The 25,397-nt window shown below is 40.3% G+C and overlaps 1 protein-coding gene and 1 pseudogene across 22 annotated transcripts in view; one reads left to right on the forward strand and one right to left on the reverse strand.

The window, feature by feature from the left end:
- EPB41L2 (erythrocyte membrane protein band 4.1 like 2) overlaps window positions 1-25,397 on the reverse strand; it is a 206,461-nt gene that overhangs the window by 61,830 nt on the left and 119,234 nt on the right. For all 22 annotated transcript variants that reach the window (XM_025865473.2, XM_025865470.2, XM_025865461.2 and 19 more), the window contains 3 exons: window positions 17,254-17,358; window positions 7,976-8,018; window positions 3,099-3,174 (listed from right to left, as the gene is read on the reverse strand). In XM_025865473.2, the coding sequence (XP_025721258.1) occupies window positions 3,099-3,174; window positions 7,976-8,018; window positions 17,254-17,358 (224 nt within the window). The remainder of the gene's footprint in view (window positions 1-3,098; window positions 3,175-7,975; window positions 8,019-17,253; window positions 17,359-25,397) is intronic.
- LOC112818349 (signal recognition particle 19 kDa protein pseudogene) lies at window positions 7,041-7,925 on the forward strand (annotated as a pseudogene).

A 25,397-nucleotide genomic window follows, 5' to 3' on the forward strand; every position in this document is an offset into this window, starting at 1 on the left:
CTCTTTACATCCATAGCAAAAACGGTCTTCTCTAATAAGAAGTCCACCCAGCTCCTGGGGCTCCTAACCTGTGGCTTATTTACAGAAAGTGAGTCTAATGGGCTTCATAACAGAAGGGGAAATCTGAACTGCTATTCTGGTCACAGCGTATTATTATTATAATAAAGAGTTTTGTGACTGAAGGTAAAAATTGTAATCACTTAGACTGTTCTCCTTTGATTTAAAACTGTAATCAAAATTTGCATGTCCCTCAAAAGTTGTAAAGACTAAGGAAATTTTAACAACACCTGCGGTTCTTAAGCATTCGCCTGAAGAGCTAAGGTCACCCACCCTTTATCCTTCCTAGCCAATTAATACTAATCTCTTTTCCTGGAAAAGAAAACTGAACAATTATAAGTCAGTCTTTACTATAAAGCCCTTACTTGCCCGTTTACTCCAGCTAAAGCGGCAGCTAGTTCAGTTTAGAATAGAAAAGGCATGAGCTTCAGGGCCAGGCACAGCTGATGCTGCCCGACCTGGAGCGAGTTCATTCACTTGCCTGAGGCTAATTCCCCGCCTATAAAATGAGAATTCTACCCCCCTTTGAAGGTGAGGATAAAAATTAGATAATATAAATAAAACACACCACATGTTACCTAGGAATCAATACCTAATAGCCATAATAATAATAATCTTTATAATAATGTTAAGTTAGAAGAGTAGTTATTATTTAATGTTCCAAGTGGTTTTACTATGCAGTTAGTTATAAAACACTCTATTTTCCACTAAATGACACACAGAACCATGTTATTTACATTCTATGAGGATTGGGGGGGGGCAGTACCAACTCCTTTGCTGACATTTTAAAACCTGAGTTCTACTCTCAAATTTAACTACTTGCTAATAAGATTACCATCGACCCCTCCAAACTAAATGGCCCCATGTTCTTGAAGGTCTTTTACAGAGTGTCATTCTTGTGAGCCGATGGCCACCTTCCTTTGTTGCCCGGCTGGCGTCCACAGCCCGGTCCCACTCGGCACTCTGTCCCACACGTTCCAACTGGAGCGCTGCCGCTGGGCCAGCCCCATGGCTGTGGGGTCGGACAGCACAACCCGGCACGTGCGGTCAGCCACCAGCCAGTCCAGTTATACCCAGATTACCACCAAGTCCGCTGTCAGGCGGGACAGAGACCTGGTGTATTGTTGGCCTAGTGCCGCAGTTAGCAAAGTACTTGCCACGCTGCCAAGGGCTCAACAGTCTTGTGAGGGAATGGAAGTCCCCTCGCTGTCGCTCCAGTCCGAGGATTTTTATGCACTGCATGCAGGAGCTCTCTTTCTAAGGAGGATTACATTCCCTTGATCCCCGAAACACCACAAGCACAACCGCATTAACTCTAGAAAACTCAATTTTAAACTAGGCTTCCAGGGTATCCTTCGATTCTCGAAGTCTAATCAAGAACAGTGCTAGTTCTCCATATTTTATGGCACTTTGAAGACCTCAACACAAAGATTCCATCTATTTCTAAGATCTCGTTGCTCCTTTTTAGATAATAGTCTCAACTTTTCACAGTGGTCCTTTCCTGTTTTCAAAGATGAAATCGAAGGCCCCAAAACTCCCAGCTTCTTCTTCACAGAGCAGGACCCGGTATCCTTCAAACATTATTCTGAACAGTGTTCCTAGACTCCTCAAAAGCCACCTCAGCTTCTAAATTTTCACTCAAGTCATGGGAAAGATTTCAGTCACGACATCTGGGCTACCAGGCAGGTGGCCGGTCTCAGGCCGCCTGCCCAGCCTTTTGGTTAGTAGCTCACCAAACTACCTCATTTCTCTCACCACACACAGCGAGACCGTTCGAGCCCCATTTCAAAGAAAATCCAAAGCACTTACTGATGCTGTAAATTGCAATCACCAGAGGATTACCATCCCCCAAACAAATTACTGCAAGAAGTATACGTACAGAGAGGGCGCTGGGTCACAAAGCCCCAACTGCAGCACTCAACGGCATTCCTGTGGTGAGGCTCTGCATCCAGAGCACATCCACCCGTTAAGTTTTATGCTCCCAAGCAGCTCACTGTGCAGTTACGAAAGCTATGGTTTATTTTTTACTAGCTGAAGCTAATTCGATCACAACTTACTTAGGATCAGAAAACCCCTATCTAGCAACAAGTAGCAATGGGGGGTAGGGAGGCTTGTCATTTATCCAGTCTTGGAAAGGAATCTCCGTTATTCCTCTTTCACGTGGGTATCATGCACTCTTAAGCACTGACAGGACCTGATGTCTGACAACAAAACTGAACTAGCAGAAAGCATCAGGGGCACAGGAACCAAAGGAATCAAAAAAGCAGACTTTTTCAGTCAGACCCTGTGGTTTTCTAGAGGGTATTCTGAACACAGTTTTCCTTGGCCATGTAATCTGTGCACTTATTCTTAGCAAAGCTAGTAAGTCCTATCGCTGGTAACCAAGCTGAATAGGGCTAAGATGTCAAGGCTCTTGTGGATTCAAATGTTCCTTGGTTACTATTCAAATACTCAGTGCTTCTCAGAATCAGTAAATGCTCTCTTGCTCCACAACTGAATCTTTTATTTACAACTTGAGCATCTGTTTGTATAGCCCAGACAATCTCAAAGGAGATGGAAATGAAATAGCTATTAAGAAAGCCTACCTTATTAGTTTTCTTTCCCCTTTGAGGTAGGGGACCCCCCAAAATTGGCTTTTTAAAATAATTTCCTTTTTGTACCCTTCTATCACTTTTGTGATCGATATGAGACTAGTACACAGCTACACAAGGGTGATATAATAAAAACCATCTTAGTATTAACCTGAAATATTAAATATCAATGATTTTTAAAAGTCTAACAACATAAGAAACAAAGGTGCCAGCGATATATTTTTTTTAATGTTCCATTATTCAACTGTAAATAGAGAAATTAAAGGAAAGTGAATAAAATTTTTAAAACTGGCAACATTTCCAAGTATTTCCAAGTACACTCATCTCCAAGGAAACTTCTAGAACTCAACTTATGAAAAAATATTTTGGTTTTAATCCTGAAATTACCATTCTTCTCCCAGGGCTCAGAAATATATAAGAGCTGTATTTTAAAATATAAGTATAAATTACCTGGTGAGATCTTCAGTCAACTGAGAAGGATCAGGAGGATAAAACTTCACATTAAAGGTGAACAGCCAAGGAAGATCTGTAATTATTAAATATGGGTATTTATCCAACCAACAGAATGACTACTTATTTTGATAAAAATTAAAGGTTAATGTTCAAACAGTACACACTAGTCTCACTGTAAATCAGTTTGGAGAATTTCATTTTTTAGTTTTAAGAAAACTATTTACAAAAACAATGAAAAATAAAAATTACATAAATGACCCAACTATTAGAGAACAGATTCACTTTTGTTTTTAAAAGATTTATTTATTTGAGAGACAGAGAGCGCACACGTGAGCAGGGAGGGGGCAAGACAGAGAAAGACTCCAGGAGACCCCTCACTGAGTGCGGAGCTCGATGTGGGGCTCGATCGCAAGACCCTGAGATCATGACCTGAGCTGAAATCAAGAGCTGGACGCTTAACAGACTGCCCCACCCAGGGACCCCATATTCACTTTTTTACAAACATTTACTAATACTTCAAATGTTTTGTACGGTGATTTAGTATGCAAAAATTCTACTATAACTTCCATGTAATCGTTTTAAGACTTGTTTTAACCACATTATCTCTACATGCCAAATATTCCCTACTGTTTTAAAAAAAAAAGTATTTTAAGATTTGTACATTGTTGGGAGAAGGGAGGTAATAATTGATCACTATAGCCATTCAAGAAATGATTAATGGGCTATCTGAAGAAAGTGTTAAAAGAAATCCCAAAGAAGGGAAAGAAGAGTAAAACATCACAAAACTTTAAGACAATAGAATTATTCCCAGGTTTTTATGGAGTGGGTATAAGTATACTCATCATATGTAACGTGCTTGGCCGTACTGTGCCACAAAGAATGAATATAGCAAACAACCATGTCAGAAACGAATTATAAAAAGTACAACATTGCTACCTGTACATTAACATTTAATTAGTGTTTGATATGTCATGCTTTGGATGTCTTTAAAAATAAGAAAAGAAAGAAAAACACAACTCTGGGCAGAGGGCAGGTATTATTTTCTTAAAGGAATCCAAATAATTCCACTGGCCAGAACTTAGGGTTGTGGTCAAAGTTTATAGTATTTCCAAATATCAACAAAAATGTGTGCATGTTATTTCATTCCATCCATATTTGAAGGCCTAGTGGTTGCTTTACTTTGTGGACTTGAAGAAAATTTTACTGAATCCCAGTCTCTTTTCCAACGTGTCATTTTGTTCTTTGTTCACCATCAGTACATTAACACTTTTCTCACTCAAAAGTCAACAAATACTCGTTGAATGGCTACTGGGAACGCACACGCACTTGTATTGCATTTAGGTTCGGTACATCACTATTCCACTAATAAAGCCAATCCTGCATTTCTGTCCTGCGTCACATTTAAAATACCATAACGGGACACAGGACTTTCCTGAAGAGCAAGACTTCCTCATCCTATAGCACATGCTGGGTGGGAAGAGGAGCTCTTCAAGGTGACTGCTAGACCATAATGAAGCAAAGTCAACACAGGATTATCAGTTCTTAATGGATCCTTATTTTCTGTTTTCCCAGTATTACCATGAGCAAATGCTTGCCTGGATAGGAATGCAGGGATAAGTTTCTAACAGAACACTTACATTTCAGCACTAATAATGCTAACTGTGAATTAAATATTACCACAAAATTTCCTAGCGATATATGAATAGTCCATCTAGCTATGGACCATTTATATAGTAATCCCATGCAGGTCTCATTCTCGTCCATCAGAGGAAGATTTTCAGGCAAATTTTAAACAGGAACTAAGAGGCTGTCAGTTTTCAAAAGTAACTGAAAAAAGATTAACATTTACCTTTGCTAAGTGCCTATTAACTGAAAAGTAACAAAGTATAGCAGTAGCTGGGTGAGGATAAAACTAGCAGTTCTTTGGTCCATTTTAACAGGAGCAGAAAGGAAGAGGTGAAGGCAATAGCTAAAACTTCGTCTCCTCAGCCAATTTCCCCATCAGGACAGCACAGGATTCCATTTAGAGAACTAGCTCCAGTTGTCCAAAAAGCCAAATCCTATTTGTTACTGTTGTTCCTCTTGCCAAACCACAAGGGCGAAAGTCTTGAAATAACTCTAAAAAAACTTCACAAATAATCAAAACACAAGACTGTGATTCATAACCCGCAAGAGTCTTGCCTTCCAAAAACTAGGAATCTCCATGACTCTCAAATGAGTGACACACAAACATAATCAAACACCAAAACAAGACCGTAGGAAACAAGTCAATGGAACATCGATCACGTTTCAGAGGTTATCCTGTTCTCTCTATGGTGTGGGTCACTTGGCAGGTCTGGTTTCAGACAAAGTGAAGGAACCAAGCATCCGTACCTTTCTGAATTCACGTACTCTGCAGAGCATAGAACAACTGTACAAAAGACAAAGGAAACACTCCAAGGCTCTCCTGTACAGTTTCTTCCATAATGTCAGCATAACACTTGCATGTCTAATTACTCCTTTTCTTTTCTTCCCCTTTTCCCATTATGAACCAAGCATAAATCGATGAAACACCAAGATAATAAATGCAGGGGGGAATTGGAGGGGGGAGGGGCTGCTGGAAAGAAGGGGTAATAATAGTCAGGGTGGCCAACCATCCCAGTCTGCTTGGGATTGCTGGAGTTTCAGCACTAAAAGTCCTACGTCCCGAGAAACCCCTGTCCTGGGCGAATCAGGAAGGTCATCCTATTCAAAGATATTTTCTTAAAAAAGGAAAAGAAGAGTCTACAAGGAGAAGAAATGGGAAAATAAGGTATATGCTCAGAATTTTAAAAGGGAGCAGAGAAGAAATGATAGGAAACTACCACAAACATGAATGACCTCAGGGAGAAAGAAAAGGAAATGAAGAAAACAACCGTAGAGAACCTAACACGAGACAGAAAGTAGACAGTAAGTGACAGAAGGGAAGCGTACAGATTCGTTCCAGCGCACTGACGTCAGGAGTAACAAACAAGTAGGGGATGAAACCAACCGTACAAAGGGTGTTGCGCAGGCCAGCACTCAGGGCAATGGTTTCTCCCTGGACAGCTCTGGAAGGGAGTCTGGAAGGGCTGGTGACAACTGTGTTCTCCTGTCTAAAAATTTCAGCTCTTCATGGCTCTCTCCTTTTTCTGCTTTGGTCATTCACCCACCCTACAGTAACTTAAGTATCGAGAAACCTAGCAGAGGGTTTTCTGCGGCGATGACATTTCCTGGCACAGATATCCTAAAGCTGGCCACAGGCAAGGCCACCTGCAGAGGCAGAACCACTGCAGGAGCTGTAGCTGGTGAGGGGACACAGCTCAAGTCACTTCGGGAGTCTACCATGAGAGCAAATGGGAAATGCGGCAGAATGGACTAGAAACCCAGATGCAAAGAGCACACAGAGCGGCCTTGGACAGTGGAACAAAGGAGGAGGGAAGATGACCATCACAGAGGACTGAAGAGATGGCTCTCCAGGCTCTTCTGCCCTAGTCTGCACTCCAGGACGTCTAGGAGCAGTGTATCTATGCCTCTGGAGCCAGAGACAAGCCTATTAATTAAACCAATTTCACACTTCCAAAACAAAGTAGACAAAGCCATCGTAACTGGTTGTCTGGAGTAAAACTTATATCAACAGCAAAAGTTACAGAAAAGCAGCTCCTCATTCTTTCCCCCAGAGGGAAGGTCAGATATCCTTCTTCGTGGTGGACACTGTGACAGAATATCTAGGACTAGAAGTCTAGAACCTCTTGGCCAGAAGAGTCGCTAAGCCATGGATGAAATAAAGTCAGGACTCTACAAAAATAATGTTAGTATTCTTAGCTTCCTTTACGATATAAATGCACTCTATCACTAGTATTCTAGTCTACATTCCTATGAATTTTATTAAAGACAGAAACAGATGTAAAGATGAACTTAGAAGTATGATTATTGGCTGGAAGCCAGAGTCGTCCGCGAAATCTCAGAACTGAATTCCGGCCGGTTGTTCCCCGGGAGGTCTTGGGTGGGCTCTGTGCAGGCCTGGGTGAGGATGGCTTGTGCCGCCGCTCCGTCCCAGGCCGATCAGGACAGGTTCATTTGTATCTATCCTGCTCATTTAAATAACAAGAAGACCATTGCGGAGGGGAGGCGAATCCCCATTAAGTAAGGCTGTTGAAAATCCTACAGCTACTGAGATTCAAGATGTGTGCTCAGCAGTTGGACTTAATGTATTCCTTGAGAAAAATAAAATGTACTCTAGAGAGTGGAATCGTGATGTTCAGTACAGGGGCAGAGTCCGGGTCCAGCTCAAACAGGAAGATGGCAGCCTCTGTCTCGTACAGTTCCCATCACGTAAGTCAGTAATGTTGTATATAGCAGAAATGATACCCAAACTAAAAACAAGGACACAAAAAACAGGAGGTAGTGACCAAAGTCTTCAGCAAGGAGAGGGAAGTAAAAAAGGGAAAGGAAAGAAGAAGAAGTGATCGGATGTGAGAGTCAATCAAGTCTGGTACTACTGTGATAGACAGTGAGCGAAGGCTTCTAATTTATATCTCAGAGAAATGGAAGCTTATTATTTGCATCATTTAACCGAACTATGGACATCTCTGCCTCCCAGCTTCAGCATCAGAGTTGACAGTGAAGTAAATATACATCAGAAGTTTGCATCTAGCTTTTATGTAGTATAAAAGAAAATTTTTTTTTTGCCTTTCAACACAGAGTTTTTGTGGAAGAAAGAAGCATATTTTTAAATGGACAGTGGACTCTACCATAAGTTACTTGAAATCCTCTATCTGTCCTGTGTGTAAACATGTTTCAGATAAATGAGTTTAATTAAAGATTTGAAATACAAAAAAAAAAAAAAAAGAAGTATGATTATTTTAAATACTCACTTCGCAGTTGTCTCTTTATTTCTTTTGCAGGATCTAGCCAGTTCTACAGGAGGAGGGGGGAAAAAAAGGTTAATTAAGCCATAAAACATATTCCAGAGTCCGAAATGGGACAGTTTACAGTTCACATATTTAAATGTAAACATAAATTCCTATTTCAAGCAGCTTTCACCTATTAGCATTCCAGTGGGCTAAGGATTGATTTGTCTTTAAATGTGTGTGTATTACAAATAAAACATTAAATCACTTTTAAGGTGGGTCTCTTGGGCCTCATTTGCTTGGATCTGAAATCAAACATCTATCCAAATGATGAGACACAATATATCTACATGTAGTCTTTATTCTATAACAGAACTGCCAGCAATCAGCCCCTGAGGACACTGAAATGACAGCTCAGCCAAGGACAATAATTGGCTCTTTAAAATATATACACCCCAATCCAACACAATTATCTCAACTCCTAAAGCCAACTTCTAAACTGTCTTTTTCCCTGCAACTATACAATGCTATGGAGAAGTACCATCAGATTGCAGCTGATTGTGTCCTTCCTGCTCTTCATGTAACATCCTTTTTAAACTTCACGCCAAGTGGGAAATCAAATCATAAGGAACTCCCTTTCACTTCCCCCTTTGTACCCTTTGAGAAAGTTAATATAAAAAAATTCTAGGAAACCACTATATCTTAAAGCAAAAATGACCAAATTTGAACTACTAGGTTTCAAACCACCTAAGGACATTAAACATTTATTAGCAAAAGACCCAACCAAAAAAATTTATGTATATATATATTTTTGTCAATATATTTTTTACTTCCTCTGCCTTCCTCGAGTCAAACCTTTCAATTAAAGTTCACCCTACTTTATCTTCATTGATGCAGGAGAACAAATACACTTCTTAAGATACAATATACTGATTGAAATAGTTCAGTTTTAAACAATGTGGAGGTTAGGGGTGCTGACCCCCACATACAGTCAAAAATCCACATATAATTTTTTTGACTCCCCAAAAACTTAACTACCATAGCCTACTGTTGACCAGAAGACTTACCAACAACATAAACAGGTCAATTAATGCATATTTTATATGTTATACGTATTATACACTGTATTCTTATAATAAAGCAAGAGAAAAGAAAATGTCAAGGAAATCATGAGCAGATACAGAACCGTCCTGTATTTATTGGAAGAAATCTCTGCATAAGGGGACCCACACTGTTCAAACCCATGTTATTCAAGAGTCAACTGTAATTGGCTTTACAATAAATAAGTTTCATTCATTCTAAAAGTATCCCAAATAATGTAACATGTGTGCTTAAACAGAATTTTCTTCAGATACATAAAGCAAATAATTAAGACGTTTGTTGTTGGACAGAAAATAACAGTGCACTCTCTTAACAATATATTGAATTAGTATAACAGAACATTAACTCCCACTACTAAAAAATAGTAACAGGAGGCTTTGAAACAAAGCTGCATGGACCCCTGGGTTTTACTACACTGCTCACGGCTTGCACTCAGGGCTGCAAGGATCCAAGGTGTGCATGCTCTGTTTTAACACTGGTGATATTCAAACGTCTCAATAAAGAACTACCAGAGCTTGGTTGAGTTTCATATTACTGGTGTCCCAGCTGCATGGCCCCATTGACGAGGAGGGCCAGTGCGATGCTCCAATGGTACCTCCGCTGCTAAGTTAGGGAGCAGCTCAAATTCTCCCCTTAAGAAAGAGCCTGGCATTCAGTTTCCTTGCCCTGCAGCTGCTGTCCCCACAACAGCTGGCTCACAAATGGCCAGCTATGAGGCATGCACAAGAGTGAGAAAAACACATCATTCAGTCTCTAGCCCGGGCAGGGGAGAAGCTGGGGAAGAGGCGAAGGAGGGTCGGATGTGTTATGGCATTTCATCCAGGGAAGCAACAACCACAGGAAGGAAACTGAATCAGAGACAACGGCTGCTCAACTGGAAGGGGGGGGTCGCCTCAAAACATGAACACAGAGAAAGAAGAGAGTAGAAAGGAAACGACTTCACTGGTCTTAAACTAGACAGACCCTTCCAGGTCTCTGGTTTCACCATGTGACAGTTGCTACAGATGCCCTGCCGCAGAAGAAGGCGGAGGAGAACGGCGGGAGCAGCGTCATCTTCTGTGACCCCAAGAAATAACCCTGTGTCCAAGTCACTCAGCACCTTCCACTCTCACCTGCAGCCCCAACACCTTGCACAAATTCCCTGCGGGGTTTCTGCACAGCATGGAGAGAGTCAAAGAGCTCTACGGACCCAGGAGAATGAGTGAGAAGTGTCCTTCCACCAGCCAGCCAGACGCAGACGCGGAGCCGTTCTCCTGGCCACTTTCCACCGTATGGCCAGCCAGAATATTGAAGGACTGAAGTGGCTTCCTTCCCTTTTTTCAGATCCCTACCCACACACGAAGCGGGCCGAGTTTACCTGCTGTGACCAAACAGCAGCTGCAGAAGGCACTCCTGCCACTCGCCGACTGGTTTTCCCTCTGCTCACCACGCTCACTTCCACCTTGCGAGCTCTGCTCCCACCGAGGAGTAAGGAGGCCTCCCCGTCCCTCGCACAACTTGGCAAGGGTAACCGGAGACCCTATTCCGTGTACCCTCCACGGTACTTAGCAGCTTTAGGCAACCAGTAAGGACTAAACTAACAGCTGTTGACTGATAATCTGTCCACTGCCACGCTCGGGTCATCTTAAAAACCCCAAGTTATGGTATTTTTTTAGGGTTGCTTTTATTTGAATAATTAGCCCCAATGAGTACCAAGATCCTGAGTAGGATAGAATTTTGTCATCTAGGGTCATAAATTCATAAGTAAAAAGGCAAAAAAAAATGACAATGTGACTTTTAAAAGAAATACATGTCTATTATCTGCATTATCAACTACAAATTAATAACATATATAACATCTAAATATATAACAAAGAAAAACAAATAAAAATAAACTTCTTGGTTTTGACACTTGAAGAGTGCTGGAGGGATCAAGAAGTAGACACAGAAGGAGGGAAAAAAACACCGAGAAGGGCATAAATGCACACGGGTATATGAATGTGCACGCACGGACACACACACAGACACACACACAGACACACACACACACACACACACACACCACCATGAGAGATTATGGTGCAAAATTCCAATTCTTTTAAAGATTTGGCCACCATATATATAGACTGGAATGAGAGCTATATGGAGTCCAATTCTGGCTTTCACCAATTCTGTGACCTTGGGCTCATTCTTTGGCTTCCTTAAGCCTCAGTTTGCTCAATTCTAGAGGAGGATCACAATATGTACCTCATAGGGTAGTTCTTTTGAACCATTCCTTCAAATGCCTCCTGAAGAGTTAAGTACAAATGCAAAGTCCTTTACCCAGTGCCTTTAACAGATGGGCTTTTTTGCAATGATAAATTAACCTAACCCCTTTGGAGAGATATCCCTTCTTCACACAGTTTTATATTTCCAAAGGTGATATGTTACCTAGATTAAAGAAGTTAATAGTTATATGATTATTTCTAAAAAATTAATAAATCAGATACTCTATATTCATGGGCCAGGTGAAATAAAAATCAGTCCCCTTGTCCTTAGAGAAAACTGTCTGGATAATGTCAGCCCTTTTAGCTGTCCTTCTATAGGGAAGAATCTTCGTGGAAACAAAGGCAGCACGTTAAACAGCACAATCCCTTCTCTAATTACCAGTATGACTAGTCCATAGCCTTCTATGTACATGTTAAAGTATTATCTAGCTAACCTTTACTAAGTTTTGCCTGATAAGAATCCATCTGGTAAATTTGTTAAAAAGACAGATTTACCCACGGCCCACCTGAAACATTCTCCAGGGAAGGGGCCTGAGAATCTGTTTTAAGTGACAGTTTCAGGCAATTCATAATCAGGCAAGAGGGGGATTTTTCTCAGTGTTTCCCAAACTTTGAGGTACAGGGAACAATGCAAAACTAAAAAGACATCCACACCGGATGTCAATAAAATTTATCTCGGCTTCTTAGAAATAAAAGTATATTGGCAGCTACACTTAAGGGCAGGGACATTCATTCACTCAGTCTGGCATCCCTCTCCTTCCCCTTTTCACCCCCTCTCTGTACCCAAAGTATGAACTCAATACATATTTATTTTCTGAATGAACATCAGGTAAACCAAGGAATAAATAAAAATTACAAGGAATCCTATCACAGGCTTCCAACAGAAGTAAACTAAAATTAAAATGGAGTCCTAGAACCCAGTGTTACTGAATCATCTTAGAACACGAAACTGGAAGACTATGAATCAGTTGGGGGGGAAAATGATATGTCTTCACTTTCACTGACCTCTAATTGAAATTGAGCATTACCATCAATTATGAATGTAGGAGAAAAAAGCCTGGTTAATATCAGCAGTACCTTTATAGCTTTGTCATAGAATTCACTCTATAGACTGCCAAAGGAATAAGTGACACACAAAAAAGGTTAAAAACAAAACAAAAACCTGCCTTAGAAGGTTACAGAAATCTGAGGAGCAAAGCAAGTACCTATACACATATTTCTTTTTACATTGAAGTCCTTCTGTCAGTTAGAGAAGCTCCTTTACCTTAGTCCTGATCACTACAAATCTGAGGGTGAAACAGTCTTGGTTAACCAAGTCTTCTCTACAACACTTCTAATACCTGTTACCAGAAAAAGGGTTTAAAAAAGGTGATTTTCAATTATCCTCTAACAACAAAAACATCTACAAAAAGATAAAGCCCTGATTACAAATCATTATATTTAGATTCACAGGATGCTGGTGTTAGGAAAAACCTCAGAGACTACACGGTCTAAATGTCCACGAATAATGGGAATGGCCTAACACCTACCTAATTGGCTATGGCTGTTGGCACACTTCTAGAACCATGAGCCACTTGGGCTTATTAGGGCCCACTACTCCCTTGGCTTTTGTAACATTCCAAACCTCTACAATTCTGTCACCTCAAAGTGATCACCTACATCGGTGCTTCTCAAACCTTAAAGGTTTACCTGAGTCCCCTGAAGATCTGGTTAAAACGCAGATTACAACTCAGTACGTCCACCGTAAGGACCTGGAATTTTCCTTTCTAACAAATTCTAGGTAGTGCCAATGCTGGGGCCCCCTGGATCACTCTTTCAGCAGTATAGCCACAGATTGCTTTTAATGTCTTTTCCCAGAAGTCGAAGGTAGAGAGACATTTTTCAAGTCCTTTAACTGGCTTGACAGGTAGATGCCCAGCCTTCACTGGCTAAATATTCTATTGTTGACAGCCTCCTGCAGAAAGCCCTAGCACATCACACTGCCTTCCACGTTCCTACATAGAAGTGTTGTCTTTGAACTCCACCCCATCACACTAAACAGCTGTATCAAATAATGTCAAGCCCTACAGTCTTTATTCCACCAAGGTGCTAACCACTTTCACCTGACAAAGAACAGCCAAGTCCATCAACCAACAGCAGCCCATTTGTGGTCCTCAGTGGGCTGCAGGCCACTGAGCAGAGCAGACCTAGATACGGACCCAGGACACCCTCACAACATCTACATCCAAATCCCGCCCCCCCCAACCCACCCCAATGAACATCCATCTCGCCTGATTCCCTTTCAGGCTGGATGCTAAGACCCCAGAATTAGAAGTTTTTCAAAATGCTTAGCTGTGCCTTCCTCACTCACGCTTGGTGCTTGTCAATCTGGCCAGGTGAAAGACATTAAATTCACCCGACCCTGTATTATCAAACGTTAAAAGTATAAGTAAGTTTGGGTGCCTGGGTGGCTCAGTTGGTTAAGCGACTGCCTTTGGCTCGGGTCATGATCCTGGAATCCCCGGATCGAGTCCCGCATCAGGCTCCCTGCTCAGCGGGGAGTCTGCTTCTCCCTCTGACCCAACCCCCTCTCATGCTCATTCTCTCTCTCAAATAAATAAATAAAATCTTAAAAAAAAAAAAGTGTAAGTAAGTTTGCCTAAAATCTGCAGTTTCCCTTAAGAATTTATAGCACTGAAGCAGATCCCTTTTATTATACCTCTGCCTAAATTAGGTCTAACAGAACACCACCCTAGTGCTGGCGTTAGCAGAAAAGTTACAGGCTTTCTACGTTACAACAGAATGTTCACTATGCATTTGGGAGAACGTGATCCAAACTTCTGCTTATGATATTAGAAGGTACCACTAGGCTGAATATAGAGTTTTATTAAAGAATAGTTTATATATGACAAAGAGTCTAATATTTGTGTTTTTCTAGTTTCTGGAGGGAAATGGTCAGGCTATCAGACAAACACTTTCATCCATTTTCATAAAGTTAGCTGTGGATATCAACTACACTTCTAATAAGCTCCTCTTTCAATATGGCTTGAAGCAAAAGAACATAATCACTGGGCCAGACACCAAACTCTATTAACATCAAAAATTCAAGACAATATTTTTCCCTTTAGAGAGAGTCCCAAACCCTTAATGATGGTTCCAGTTAGATAGGAATAGAAGAACTATATGGACTTGAAATGCCATATATAAACGAGTAACATGTTGCTTGATTCCACATATTTTTAACGGCATTTTCCATAGTAAAGTTTACACAAAACTTCTCAAGAGACATTAAAAAGTTCTAACACTAATAATGATAGATTTTCATACTTGGAGTAAATTGAAAGGCTTCCAACTCAAGATCTCAACCATGAGACACAGTACTACACTAAAATCGAAGGAAAGTTTAGATTTTCTCTCCATGGAAAATTTTCATACAAATAACTATGGCTTTACCTCACCTTCAATTCATGTTGAGATAAGTGACTGAAACTTCTATAAACACAGAGAATATGCGGCATGAAGCAAGCGGCTTAAATTCCTTCACCCTATAGTATCCTACTGTGGAAACTGCATGGGTTTCAAACCCAACAGGATCCCAGAGGCACTCCTGAGAACTCAGCCTAGCAGCAGTGTGAAGCGTGATCCTAGGGGCCGGGGACCAGACCTTTCATCCACACAGGAAGCTAACGAAATAGTCAAAGCAAGAGAGGACAGGGGAGTAAACCAAAGCCCAAACTGTGGACCCAGAGAACTGGGAGAGGGGTGTTAGCGGGTAGAAAAGACAAGACCTTTTTGACTGGTAAGCAATGAAAGGAATTGGAAAGGGTGGAAGGGACCAATATCGACTCTTCAGGTGACAGATGAAGTTTAAGGGGAAGATGCCAGTTTGCTTTGAGAGAGTTGAGTACAGTGTCCAGTAGGCAGTTAAGAGTCTGAGATTCAAGTCGAAGATAGGGATTAGACACGTATATTGGAAGTCATAAAGATAAAAACTAGTGAATCCTACTATCTGAATACCACTCTTCCTCATGTAAATCTAGGGTTGCGGAAATACCAGATGTCTTTATGTAGCATATCCTGTTTCTACTAACAGAACATGTTTTTCTACATGTTTTACAACATACTAGATGGTTTCCCTCTTTCACAAAGCTTAAATGCTCTGATGACCCTCCCCATATGTAATCTCAGAAAAAGTGGATAATGATAGCCAAATTCCCATCACTTTCTCTTTGACAGTTTTGAGGACCAGTAGAAGGGCACATGGTTAGAAATATTATCAAGACCACCTTTTAATTTCCGGTCTAAAAAGAGCACCTAGTTTACTTAGTCGAATATCTAATATGTTACTACCTCTGAGAAAAGCATTCTAAACAGGATTCTAGTAAGAACATTTGCATACTATTCTGCAGGCAGGCATGCAATTTAATTGTCTTTCATTTAAGTGTGGAATTAAACCACCAATTAAGTATCAAAGCATTAAGACTAGGCAAATTGAGAAAACTTAATTTATATGTAATTATCACCCTTAATACTCTGTATTTCATTACCAGGACATATAAACAATGACAGCATGTGGGCAAATGAACTTCACCGCCTATGTTCATCTACTGACTATTTTGTTCTGTCGACTGTGACATAAATGTTAGATAGAAGAAAGTAACTTCTTTCCCTGTGACCAAGTGCTGGGGATGGCATACTCAGACAGCACCATCTCAGCGAGTCTGTCCACAGCCACAATCAAACAGACCTAAAAAGGGCTTCACTGTAGGGTGCAACAGGACCAAACCTTTACCTTTCAGTCCTACACTCAGTATCTTCACCACAGTTACATCCCATTACTCAAAGTCAAGTAGAAGAGGAACAGTCCTTTAACAACGAGGAGAGTGCTAGAGACTGAATGGATGTGCGAAGCCCCCCCCCCCCGCCGCCATTCATATGTTGAAACCTATTCCCCAATGTGACAATATTTGGAGGTGAGGCCTTTGGGAGGTGATAAAGATCACGAAGGTGGAGCCCTCATGAATGGGAATAGTAAGCCCCCTCATAAAAGAGGATCAGAGAGCTCCTCATCCCTTCCACTTGTGAGGACACAGAAGGCACTATCTATATGACACTGAACCTGCTGGCATCTTGAGCTTGGACTTCCCAGCCTTCTGGTGTTGTTTATAAACCACTCAGTCTATGGTACTTTGTTAGAAATGCCCAAACTAGTTGACTAAGACAGAAGGCTGCAGGTTATCTGCTTAATTGCCAGACTGGATTAATAGTTCTCTCTTTAATTTACACATGAAACTGAGAAGCCCTGACATTCCCTGGAATGCAAATGCTTAGTATCAAGCATTAGAGTACTCTGATGCTCCTGCTTAGTGTCTTGGGAAATTCCTGGAGCCGAACAATCTCAACATACTTGGTGTCAGGCAGATTTGCCCAGGGTCCTGGCTGGTTGCATCTACCAACTGAGTCAGGCTGGGCCCCACCTCCTTTTTTGCCTCCCCGTAACCCAACAACAGGGCAAAGAACACATTCACCCCACACAGCCCCCACGGAGTGTACAGCCAGGCAAAGGCGCCCTCCCAAGCCTCCAGGTAAGTACGCATTGGTCCTCCTGACATTCCTTCCAAAATGCTTCCCTCCCTGCTTTTTAGGCATGCTTAAGTCCTAGCATACAAGTGAATTCAAGAACTAAAAATTCAACCTAAAAAATGTTTAAATCAGTTCTTTCAGTCTCTAATAATTAACACAGAATAGAATACTCCATTCTGTCTGCTTACAGTATTAGTGGAAAAACGTACACACAATGGCAAAAAAGTTATAGGTGATTCTCTCTGCACAGGTTTTTAATATTTACCAAATTTCTACAATTAATATAAAAATATGTCATAAATCATTTTAAAGCAAAATTTTATACTGCTTAAGAAAAAAAAATACATTATTTCTCTAAGAAGATACACATGAACTTGAAATCATTTCACTTACTTTCTGCTCAGGGCTTTCCTGAAATAAAAGTCCAAAGTAGTCCTTCTCCAGGAGGTTGAGATGTTCACACACTTTGTCAAATAACACTTGTCCCTTCGCGCGTTTCTGCGGGAAAAGAAATGGTATCTTTACTTTTCAAGCACTAAAGATTCCATGAGTACTGTAAGTAAAGGACTTCACATCCGATAACATTATTTAGCATAATATATCTTTCCCAATCTTTTATAATACAAGAGTGATTAACAACTTCTTCACTTTAGAATCCTCCCTCCCCCCACATATACAAAGCATAAATTCTAAAATGAAAGCATGATCAAATGCTCTATGCTATGGACTCAAAAAGTAAGGTGCTAGGAGTTCATTTTTAAAATAGTACAGAAATATATCCAAACTGCCTCCCTCAATTCCTCAAGATGGCTTATGTCCTTTCTACAAGGTATACTCCCCCAGGAAAATCATTTGGCCCAAGTCTTCATGGTACCCTAACATGATTTATCCCATCGGTTCTTAGGTTTGATTTCTGTTCCATGATATCGGTAGAACAGGAAAAAAAAAATTGTTTTCAATTCAAGCTAAGCTTTTTCTTGAGGATGATGGGACATTCACTCTTCAGAAAAAAATTTTAAGATACAAGGTAATGGAACTGGAGTTGCCTCCAAAGATGTAACATACTTTTGCCTTACATACTTTTTGTTTTGTTTTTGTTTTGCTGGGGCCCCTGGGTGGCTCAGTCGGTTGAGCCTTTGACTTTGGTCATGGTCCTGAGGTCCTGGGATCAAGCCCCACGTCAGGCTCTTTGATCCTGCTTCTCCCGCTCCTTTCAGCTTAAGCTCCCCCTCGCTCACTCGCTCTCGCTCTCGCTCTCGCTCTCTCTTGCGCTCTCGCTCTCTCTTGCGCTCTCGCTCTCTCTCGGATAGATAAAATCTTAAAAAAAAATACTTTAAGAAACTGCTATCAACAGAGATGTAAAAGCCTTTAACAGCTACAAAAGAAAAGCTCATTGTCTAATCAATGGCAAAACATAAAGTGGTGACTCATTCCTAATTAAGATGCACAACCCTGGGCAGGCCCAACTGTGAGGTCAGGTCAGACATATGCCTTCCCTTCCCCCGCATGGATATAAGCAGCCACTGGACCTCACGTGAAAACTGAACGCTCCCTCAGACATTTTCATCCTCCAGATGAATGCCCTTACACTCTCAAAAACGGACACTCATTCGTTCATCCACTGTGTGGAAATTAATGTCTCCCACAGATGTATCTTAAACAATGCAATAAGATATGAAGGACATTTCAATTTCAAGTAAGTACAACTCTGATAAGGGACTGCAAAAGACAGTCTCAGAGAAACTCAATTCAAGGGCTGGTTTCTATCCTCGAATCTCTTCCTCCTCCTCTTTGTGGAAAAGAGGAAGCAGAGGTGGAAAACTCATACCTAAAAGACGTGCAAAGGAGAATCTGGACTTTCATTATTAAACCTTTTATAGTCATGTTTCTTTAAAAAAGAAGAAGAAGAAGAGGAGGAGGAGGAGGAGGAGGAGGAGGAGGAGGAGGAAGAAGAATAGAATTACACCAAATAGTAGAGGGAAGAAGGAAAAAGCAATAGATTATTTCAACATAGCCAGCACTGTACCTTCACTGTATCACTAGAGACTCAGAAAATTAAGGACATTTAAAATAGATATGTTTATATGTCTGCATATTCAAAGTACATAAAATAGAGTAGTAAGGAAGAGTATTGGATTCTGGATTCCAAATGACAAAGTTATACATACATTTCCATTATTTGCAAATTATGTGACTAAGGACAAGACACTTTACTTCTATTTGCCTTAATTTGCCCATCTGTGAAATGGGGTAAAAGGAGCCACCACAGGGTGTACTGAGCGCTAAATGAGCTGTAATACATACGGGAGCTTAAACAGTGTGTATGGCACATAGTGCTTAACCACTATTGGCTCCTATGTTAGGAGCTGGAGAGTTCTGTAACATGAAAAGTGACTAATTTCACCTACACGAGATTTTGGCTTAAGCATTTACAATGAATGGTTCTAAATTTCATTATTTGATCCGCATGAAATTATTAGCCTATATAATTAAAACTTTGAGTTTAGAGGTACTTTAATTTATGAGAAGGGAACTCAGGGCATGACAGCTGATTTTCCTTAATGTACAGCAAAATCTATGATTTTAGTAGATGTGAAGAGAGATAGTTGCAAATAATAGCAAAGGATTTTTTTTGAGAGACAGTGTGTGCGTGTACATGGGCGGGGGAAGGGTACAGAGGGAGAGGCAAGGAGAGAGGCTCAAGCAGGCTCCACACTCAGCTGGGAACGCGACAAAGGGCTCAATCTCAGGACCCCGAGAGCACGACCTGAGCGGAGGTCAAGAGTAGGACGCCTAACTGACTAAGCCACCCAGGTGCCCCAAAGAGTATTTCAGAGATAATCAATAATTTAAGATAGAATGAGTGAATCCTCGGACACTAATTTCAACATTGTTTACTTCTGAATGTCCAGTGAGTGGAAAACTGCCCGTCACAATAGGTGGTCAAAAAATACTGAGTCAACCGAAAAAACATTACAGTGTACTATATGTGACATCCTTATTTTTAATGAGATGACATTTAACCTATTCAGGCTTCTAGTGACTGACCAGAGCTATAATTTCAGCATCCATTTTGTAAGTAGGAACTTTCCTTATCTGAGGGAGCAAAGAGAGCAATCAGCGATAGCTCCTGCCACATCTATCTACTCGGACGTCATCCCCTATGCATTTACAATGAGCTATAAAGGACTCGCAGGACACATTTTATCTACTATAAAGCAGAGATTATCTTCTTATCTAGAAAGACACTAAAAACTCGGGCGCCTGGGTGGCTCAGTCGTTAAGTGTCTGCCTTCGGCTCAGGTCATGGTCCCAGGGTCCTGGGATCGAGCCCCACATCGGGCTCCGGGCTCCGCGGGAAGCCTGCTTCTCCCTCTCCCACTCCCCCTGCTTGTGTTCTCTCTCTCTCTCTCTCTCTCTGTCAAATAAATAAATAAAATCTTAAAAAAAAAATTAAAAAAAAAGAGACACTAAAAACTCAACAGAAGCTAATATAAGAAGTTGCCCTTTAATCAGATAAAGTTCCCAAACTTATCATTTCTAAAAACATCTGGCTCTATGTGACAACTACTTTCAAATGAGCAAACTACTGAAACCAGTTAGCTGTAGGTATCATGAAGAAATGTTAACAGAATCAAAAGGAGAGTCATGCTATTTGGTGATAACACTATTTGAAATTAGGGTAAAAAGGATATTTCAGACAACTAACATCTATGAGCACATACCTCAGTTCAAACAGAAAACATTCCAACATAGGCTTAGAGTAAAACCTTATTAATAAATCATACTTTCTCACTGGTTTCCATTTCAAAAAAAGAAACATGCTCTCATGGACAGAACTCCCCTAAAGGATTAAGAGAAAAACATGCAAGAAGCTCACCACCACAATTGGACTTTGGTATGCTGGGCAGCACACAGGGAGCCACACAAGGGCTGGAGTCAGACCCAGTCCCTCCTTCACTCAACAGCCTGTAGGCACTTTACTATTACTACACAAGCGTGAAGACAGCAAACCACTGAGTCTCCTTAACTGTAAAAGGAAATCACAAGTATCTCACAGCTCACTGTGAGGGTCAAATTAACCCAATGAGACAATACATTCAAAGTGCCAAACCAAGTGCCTTACTCAGCCAGCTGAATCCTGTTAGCAACTGTTCTTTCACTAGCCCACATCTAACAAACACCAAAGTATCTTCTAGATGCTCAGATTGCTTCTCTGTTCTCTCCTCCCCTTCTCCAGGAAACAGATATTTTAAATGCTTGATTAGATCTTAACTGCACACAGATATTACTTAAGCTTCCATTCAGCATCTCCACCCTCAACGAACTCAAAGTCTGGCTGGAAGACAAAAATGAACAAAAACCATGGGACATGTACTGAAAGATGCATGTACCAAGGGCTATGGCAACACCAAGAACAGGTGAGTAACGGGGTTGGAGAAAAACCACAGCTTCACCAAGACTGTGGCATCTGAAATGAATCTGAAAGGAAATTATTTGTCACAAGGCAGACAAAAGCATATTCAAAAGAACTTCTTTTTTACTTCGGATGTTTATAAAATCTGATGGAGCCAATTTCTCTTCAAAAGATACTGGAGAATATAGTAAAATGAAAAAAGTAACCCATCCATAATGGTCAAACCAATAGGACTGCCAAGTATACTGTTCCACTCTCAGATGACTGCCAGAGCTTGCCAGGCTAAAAGGCTCAACATAGACTGATCCAGCATCTGGTATGTATCAGTTCCTCTGTTAAGATGTCCTGAAAACAATGATAAATAAGACACAGACAGTCCTGGAAACATTACAGTCAAATGACAGAAAATAAAAAGGAAGTCCCCCAAGGGAAAACAAAGTCCTATGAATCTACCTCTCTAGAAATAACTAGCTACCTGGTCCAATTGGTCCAAAGAATACTAACCAAGGGCCTATGAGATAGCTTCATACAATAGCTCTACTCAAAGACAGTATCTTACTCTGAGAATAAAGGTTACCACATACAATCACATCTTCCCTCAGCAAGTTTAAATATAAGGTGTGCGTGCGCACGCACACACACACAATCATACACAGAGTGGTATAAACACAGTGAAGATAGTGAGAAGGCAATAAGCAGAAGCCAAGGGTATCAGGAGGCAGACTTCTAGTAGGCAAGCATGTTCCATTGGTACCGCTAGTCCCATGAGATGTTCCATATATATACCCACATCCCCCGAAAGGGGAGTAAGAGTGGGATAAAGGAAAATTCTGCTTAACTACTATGCATCAAACTTTCTGTTTGCATGTAAGATCTCCTGAGTTCTATGATGAAAAAAACTTGTTTCCCATCATTCAACCTGATGTTTCCCAAAATTATTTGGCTAAATAAAGCACTATCTTGTTTTAATACAATGCTTACTAACTTACTCCACATCAGAATTACTGTTCTACAGAACACATCTCAAGAAATGAGGGAGAAAAATATTACCAGGATCTGGCCCGCAAGCAGATTTGGAGACTGGCATTAACATTTTTTATTAATATGATTTATTACACACACACACACACACACACAGTTTATCCATTATCTTTTCGATTCAAAAATACCAAAAAGAGAATTTGGTTTCAACTGATTCAGAATTGGATGTGTCCAGCTGTCTGGCTGAAGCAAATGATTCCCAGATATAAAATCCCAAGAAATATAACCAAAAAATCAAAGCACACACAAGGAAACCAATTACTATTATTGAGTATTAGACACAGTATCAAAATTAGATCTTCAGAGACTGTAGATAATGGAATTATCAAGTACAGAACATTTTACCTGTTTAAAGAAATAAATGATTATATAATATCAAGAAATAACTATCAAAAAGCAGATTCTGAAAAGAACCAACTAGAATATCTGTAAGTAAAACCTATAACAATAAATTGTAATCCAAATGGACAGAGTTTGACACAGACAGAAAACCAGGGACCTGGAAAATGGATCTTAAAAAACTACCCAGAACACAGCAAAGAAAGATGGAAAATATGAAAGAATTTCAGACATAGAAGACAGAATTCTGATGAAGTCTATGTAGACCTCCTCATTCTAACTGAAGGGGCACCTTCAGTCAGTGGAGCTCAGTCAGTGGAGCATGGGACGCTTGATCTCAGGGTTGTGGGTTTAAGCCCCACGTATGATGTAGAGGTTACTTAAAAATAAAATCTTAAAAAAAAAACTCTAATTGAAAACAATACAGAGAATAAGTGAGAGGCAACATTAAAAGGCATAATGGGAGCGCCTGGGTGGCTCCGTCAGTTAAGCATCTGACTCAATTTCTGCTCAGGTCTTAATCTCAGGGTCGAGAGATAGAGCCCCACGTCTAGCTCCGCACTCAGCATGGAGTCTGCTTGAGATTCTCTCTCTCCCCCCTCCCTCTGCCCCTCCCCACTGACGTGCACATGAGTACTCTCTCTAAAAAAAATAAAATCTTTAAAAAAATTTTTTAAAAAGATAATGGCTGATTAATGCCTAAAACTCTCAAATTAAGGAAACTCCATGGGTCTCTTGCCACACAAAATGAAATCCAGTACTCTACAATCACTTTCTTTCATTATTTTATTATTCTGACTCATTAATATTCAAAAAGTTTTGACATTTTTAAAAACGATACAGCAAAGCCATTAAGATAAGAGGGAAAGAAATATAAGCTAAAGAATAAGGATTGACCAAAGTAAATTATAACAGAAAACCCAGAGAAGTTACTCTTGAGCAACCCAAAACTGATCTGCTTTTGGAAGCTAATTCAAAAAGGCAAACAAAATAGCACATTTCTTCTTCTCTCATAAAGAAAATATATCAGATTACCCCATATTAAATACTACATATAAAATGTAATAACATGGAACATTTAATAAGTGCTCATCTGCAATCAAACTTGCCTCAGTATGCTCTGTCAGCAATATGAACCCAGGGGCTCACAACTTCTCTTTGCCTTCACTCTGTTCACAACACACTCCACAAAGGAAAATTCCCATCATTCAGGGGACAGGAACCAACACACAACTCCTAATTGTAATACAAAAAGATGTGTGAGGGTATGCCAGTTGAAATGATTCCTTCTCCCCTCCAGATTCTTGTATGTACCATCTTTCATGAGAATCACTGATTCTCAACCAGACTAGAAAAGATATTGCAGGAAAATGCCAGTGACCTGGATCTGAATGACAGCCCTACTTCTTAACAGTTATGTAACCGGAGGCAAGTTACTTAACTTCACCATTCCTCAGTTTCTTCTCTTTAAAATACAAATACTCCTTGTATAATAGCAATAATTAAATGAGGTGTATTTAAAGTGCTTAATAAAATATTTGACACCTTATATGGATTCATTAAAAGACCGCTGAATCACAGGACCTTTCTGAGTTGCTCTAAAGATAATTGATTTTAAATATGATTAAAGAACTTTCACACTTATTTCATCCACATTTCACAAATGAGAAAACTGAGGTTACAGAGAGTTTAACCTACTTTTCAGACTGATTTCCTGAATTTCTTTTGAAGAACTGAATTCTTATCTGTGATATCCATAAATATTAGTACTCTATATTTCTATCCAGGAAGGCAATTTTCTTTTTTTTTTTTTTAAGATTTTATTTATTTATTTGAGAGAGAGAGAGAGAACGAACATATAGGAGGAGCAAGGGAGCGGGGAGGCAGAGGGAAAAGCAGACTCCCTGATGAAGGGGGAGCCCGACAGGGGGCAATGCATGGCTCAATTCCAGGACAGAGAGATCATGACTTGAGCGGAAGGCAGATGCTCAATCCACTGAGCCACCCAGGCACCCCGGCAATTTTTTCCTATTATCATTGTTTTGACTTTTTAAATAAACAACAATTTGGATTCTATTGCATGAAAAGACTAAAAATACCATTTGTTAACCAAGCAAAAAACAGAAATTTTGTTTTACCATCTGCACCTGAGATACCAGTACAACTAGTTGTCATAGCACCTTAGGGTATTGCCCCAGATAAAGAGGATTGTGGACTGGCCAAGACATACTCTAAATTTCTTATTTACCTTGATTTATTTCTAACTGTTGAAACTGTACCTCTAGACAAATCTCCAAATTCTCCTTCCCTATGAAAATTATTCCAATCTCCCAATATTCATCTTTCTCCTTCAAGCACTTTATTGCACATTTATGGTACTTACACTTATATTCTACTCCTTTTTTGATACTACGTTTGGAGACTGAATTCTTTAGGCAAAAAAAGTATGTCTTACTTACTTTAACATCTCTTAGGGCAGCATTTCATTGAGTAACTAGCTCACTGGTAGGCCAAAATATATCCATTGGATGGAATGGCTCGGTGCCATAATGCCAGCCAAAAAGTTGGCAGAGCTGAGTCTAGAATTCAAGCCTCTGGCTAGCGGTCTTATGCAATCTCCTGGATCTAGCTCATGGACTACCACCCATAGCTATTCAAGGAACTAAACCAAACACATACTGCCAACTACATTCTGGGAGAAGAACAGCCACAGACCTACATTTCATCTTCATAATTCCAC

Source organism: Callorhinus ursinus, unplaced genomic scaffold (genome assembly GCF_003265705.2).
Source record: "Callorhinus ursinus isolate GAN/ISIS: 27379988/994484 unplaced genomic scaffold, GSC_fseal_2.0 scaffold6, whole genome shotgun sequence".
Lineage (NCBI taxonomy): Eukaryota > Metazoa > Chordata > Mammalia > Carnivora > Otariidae > Callorhinus > Callorhinus ursinus.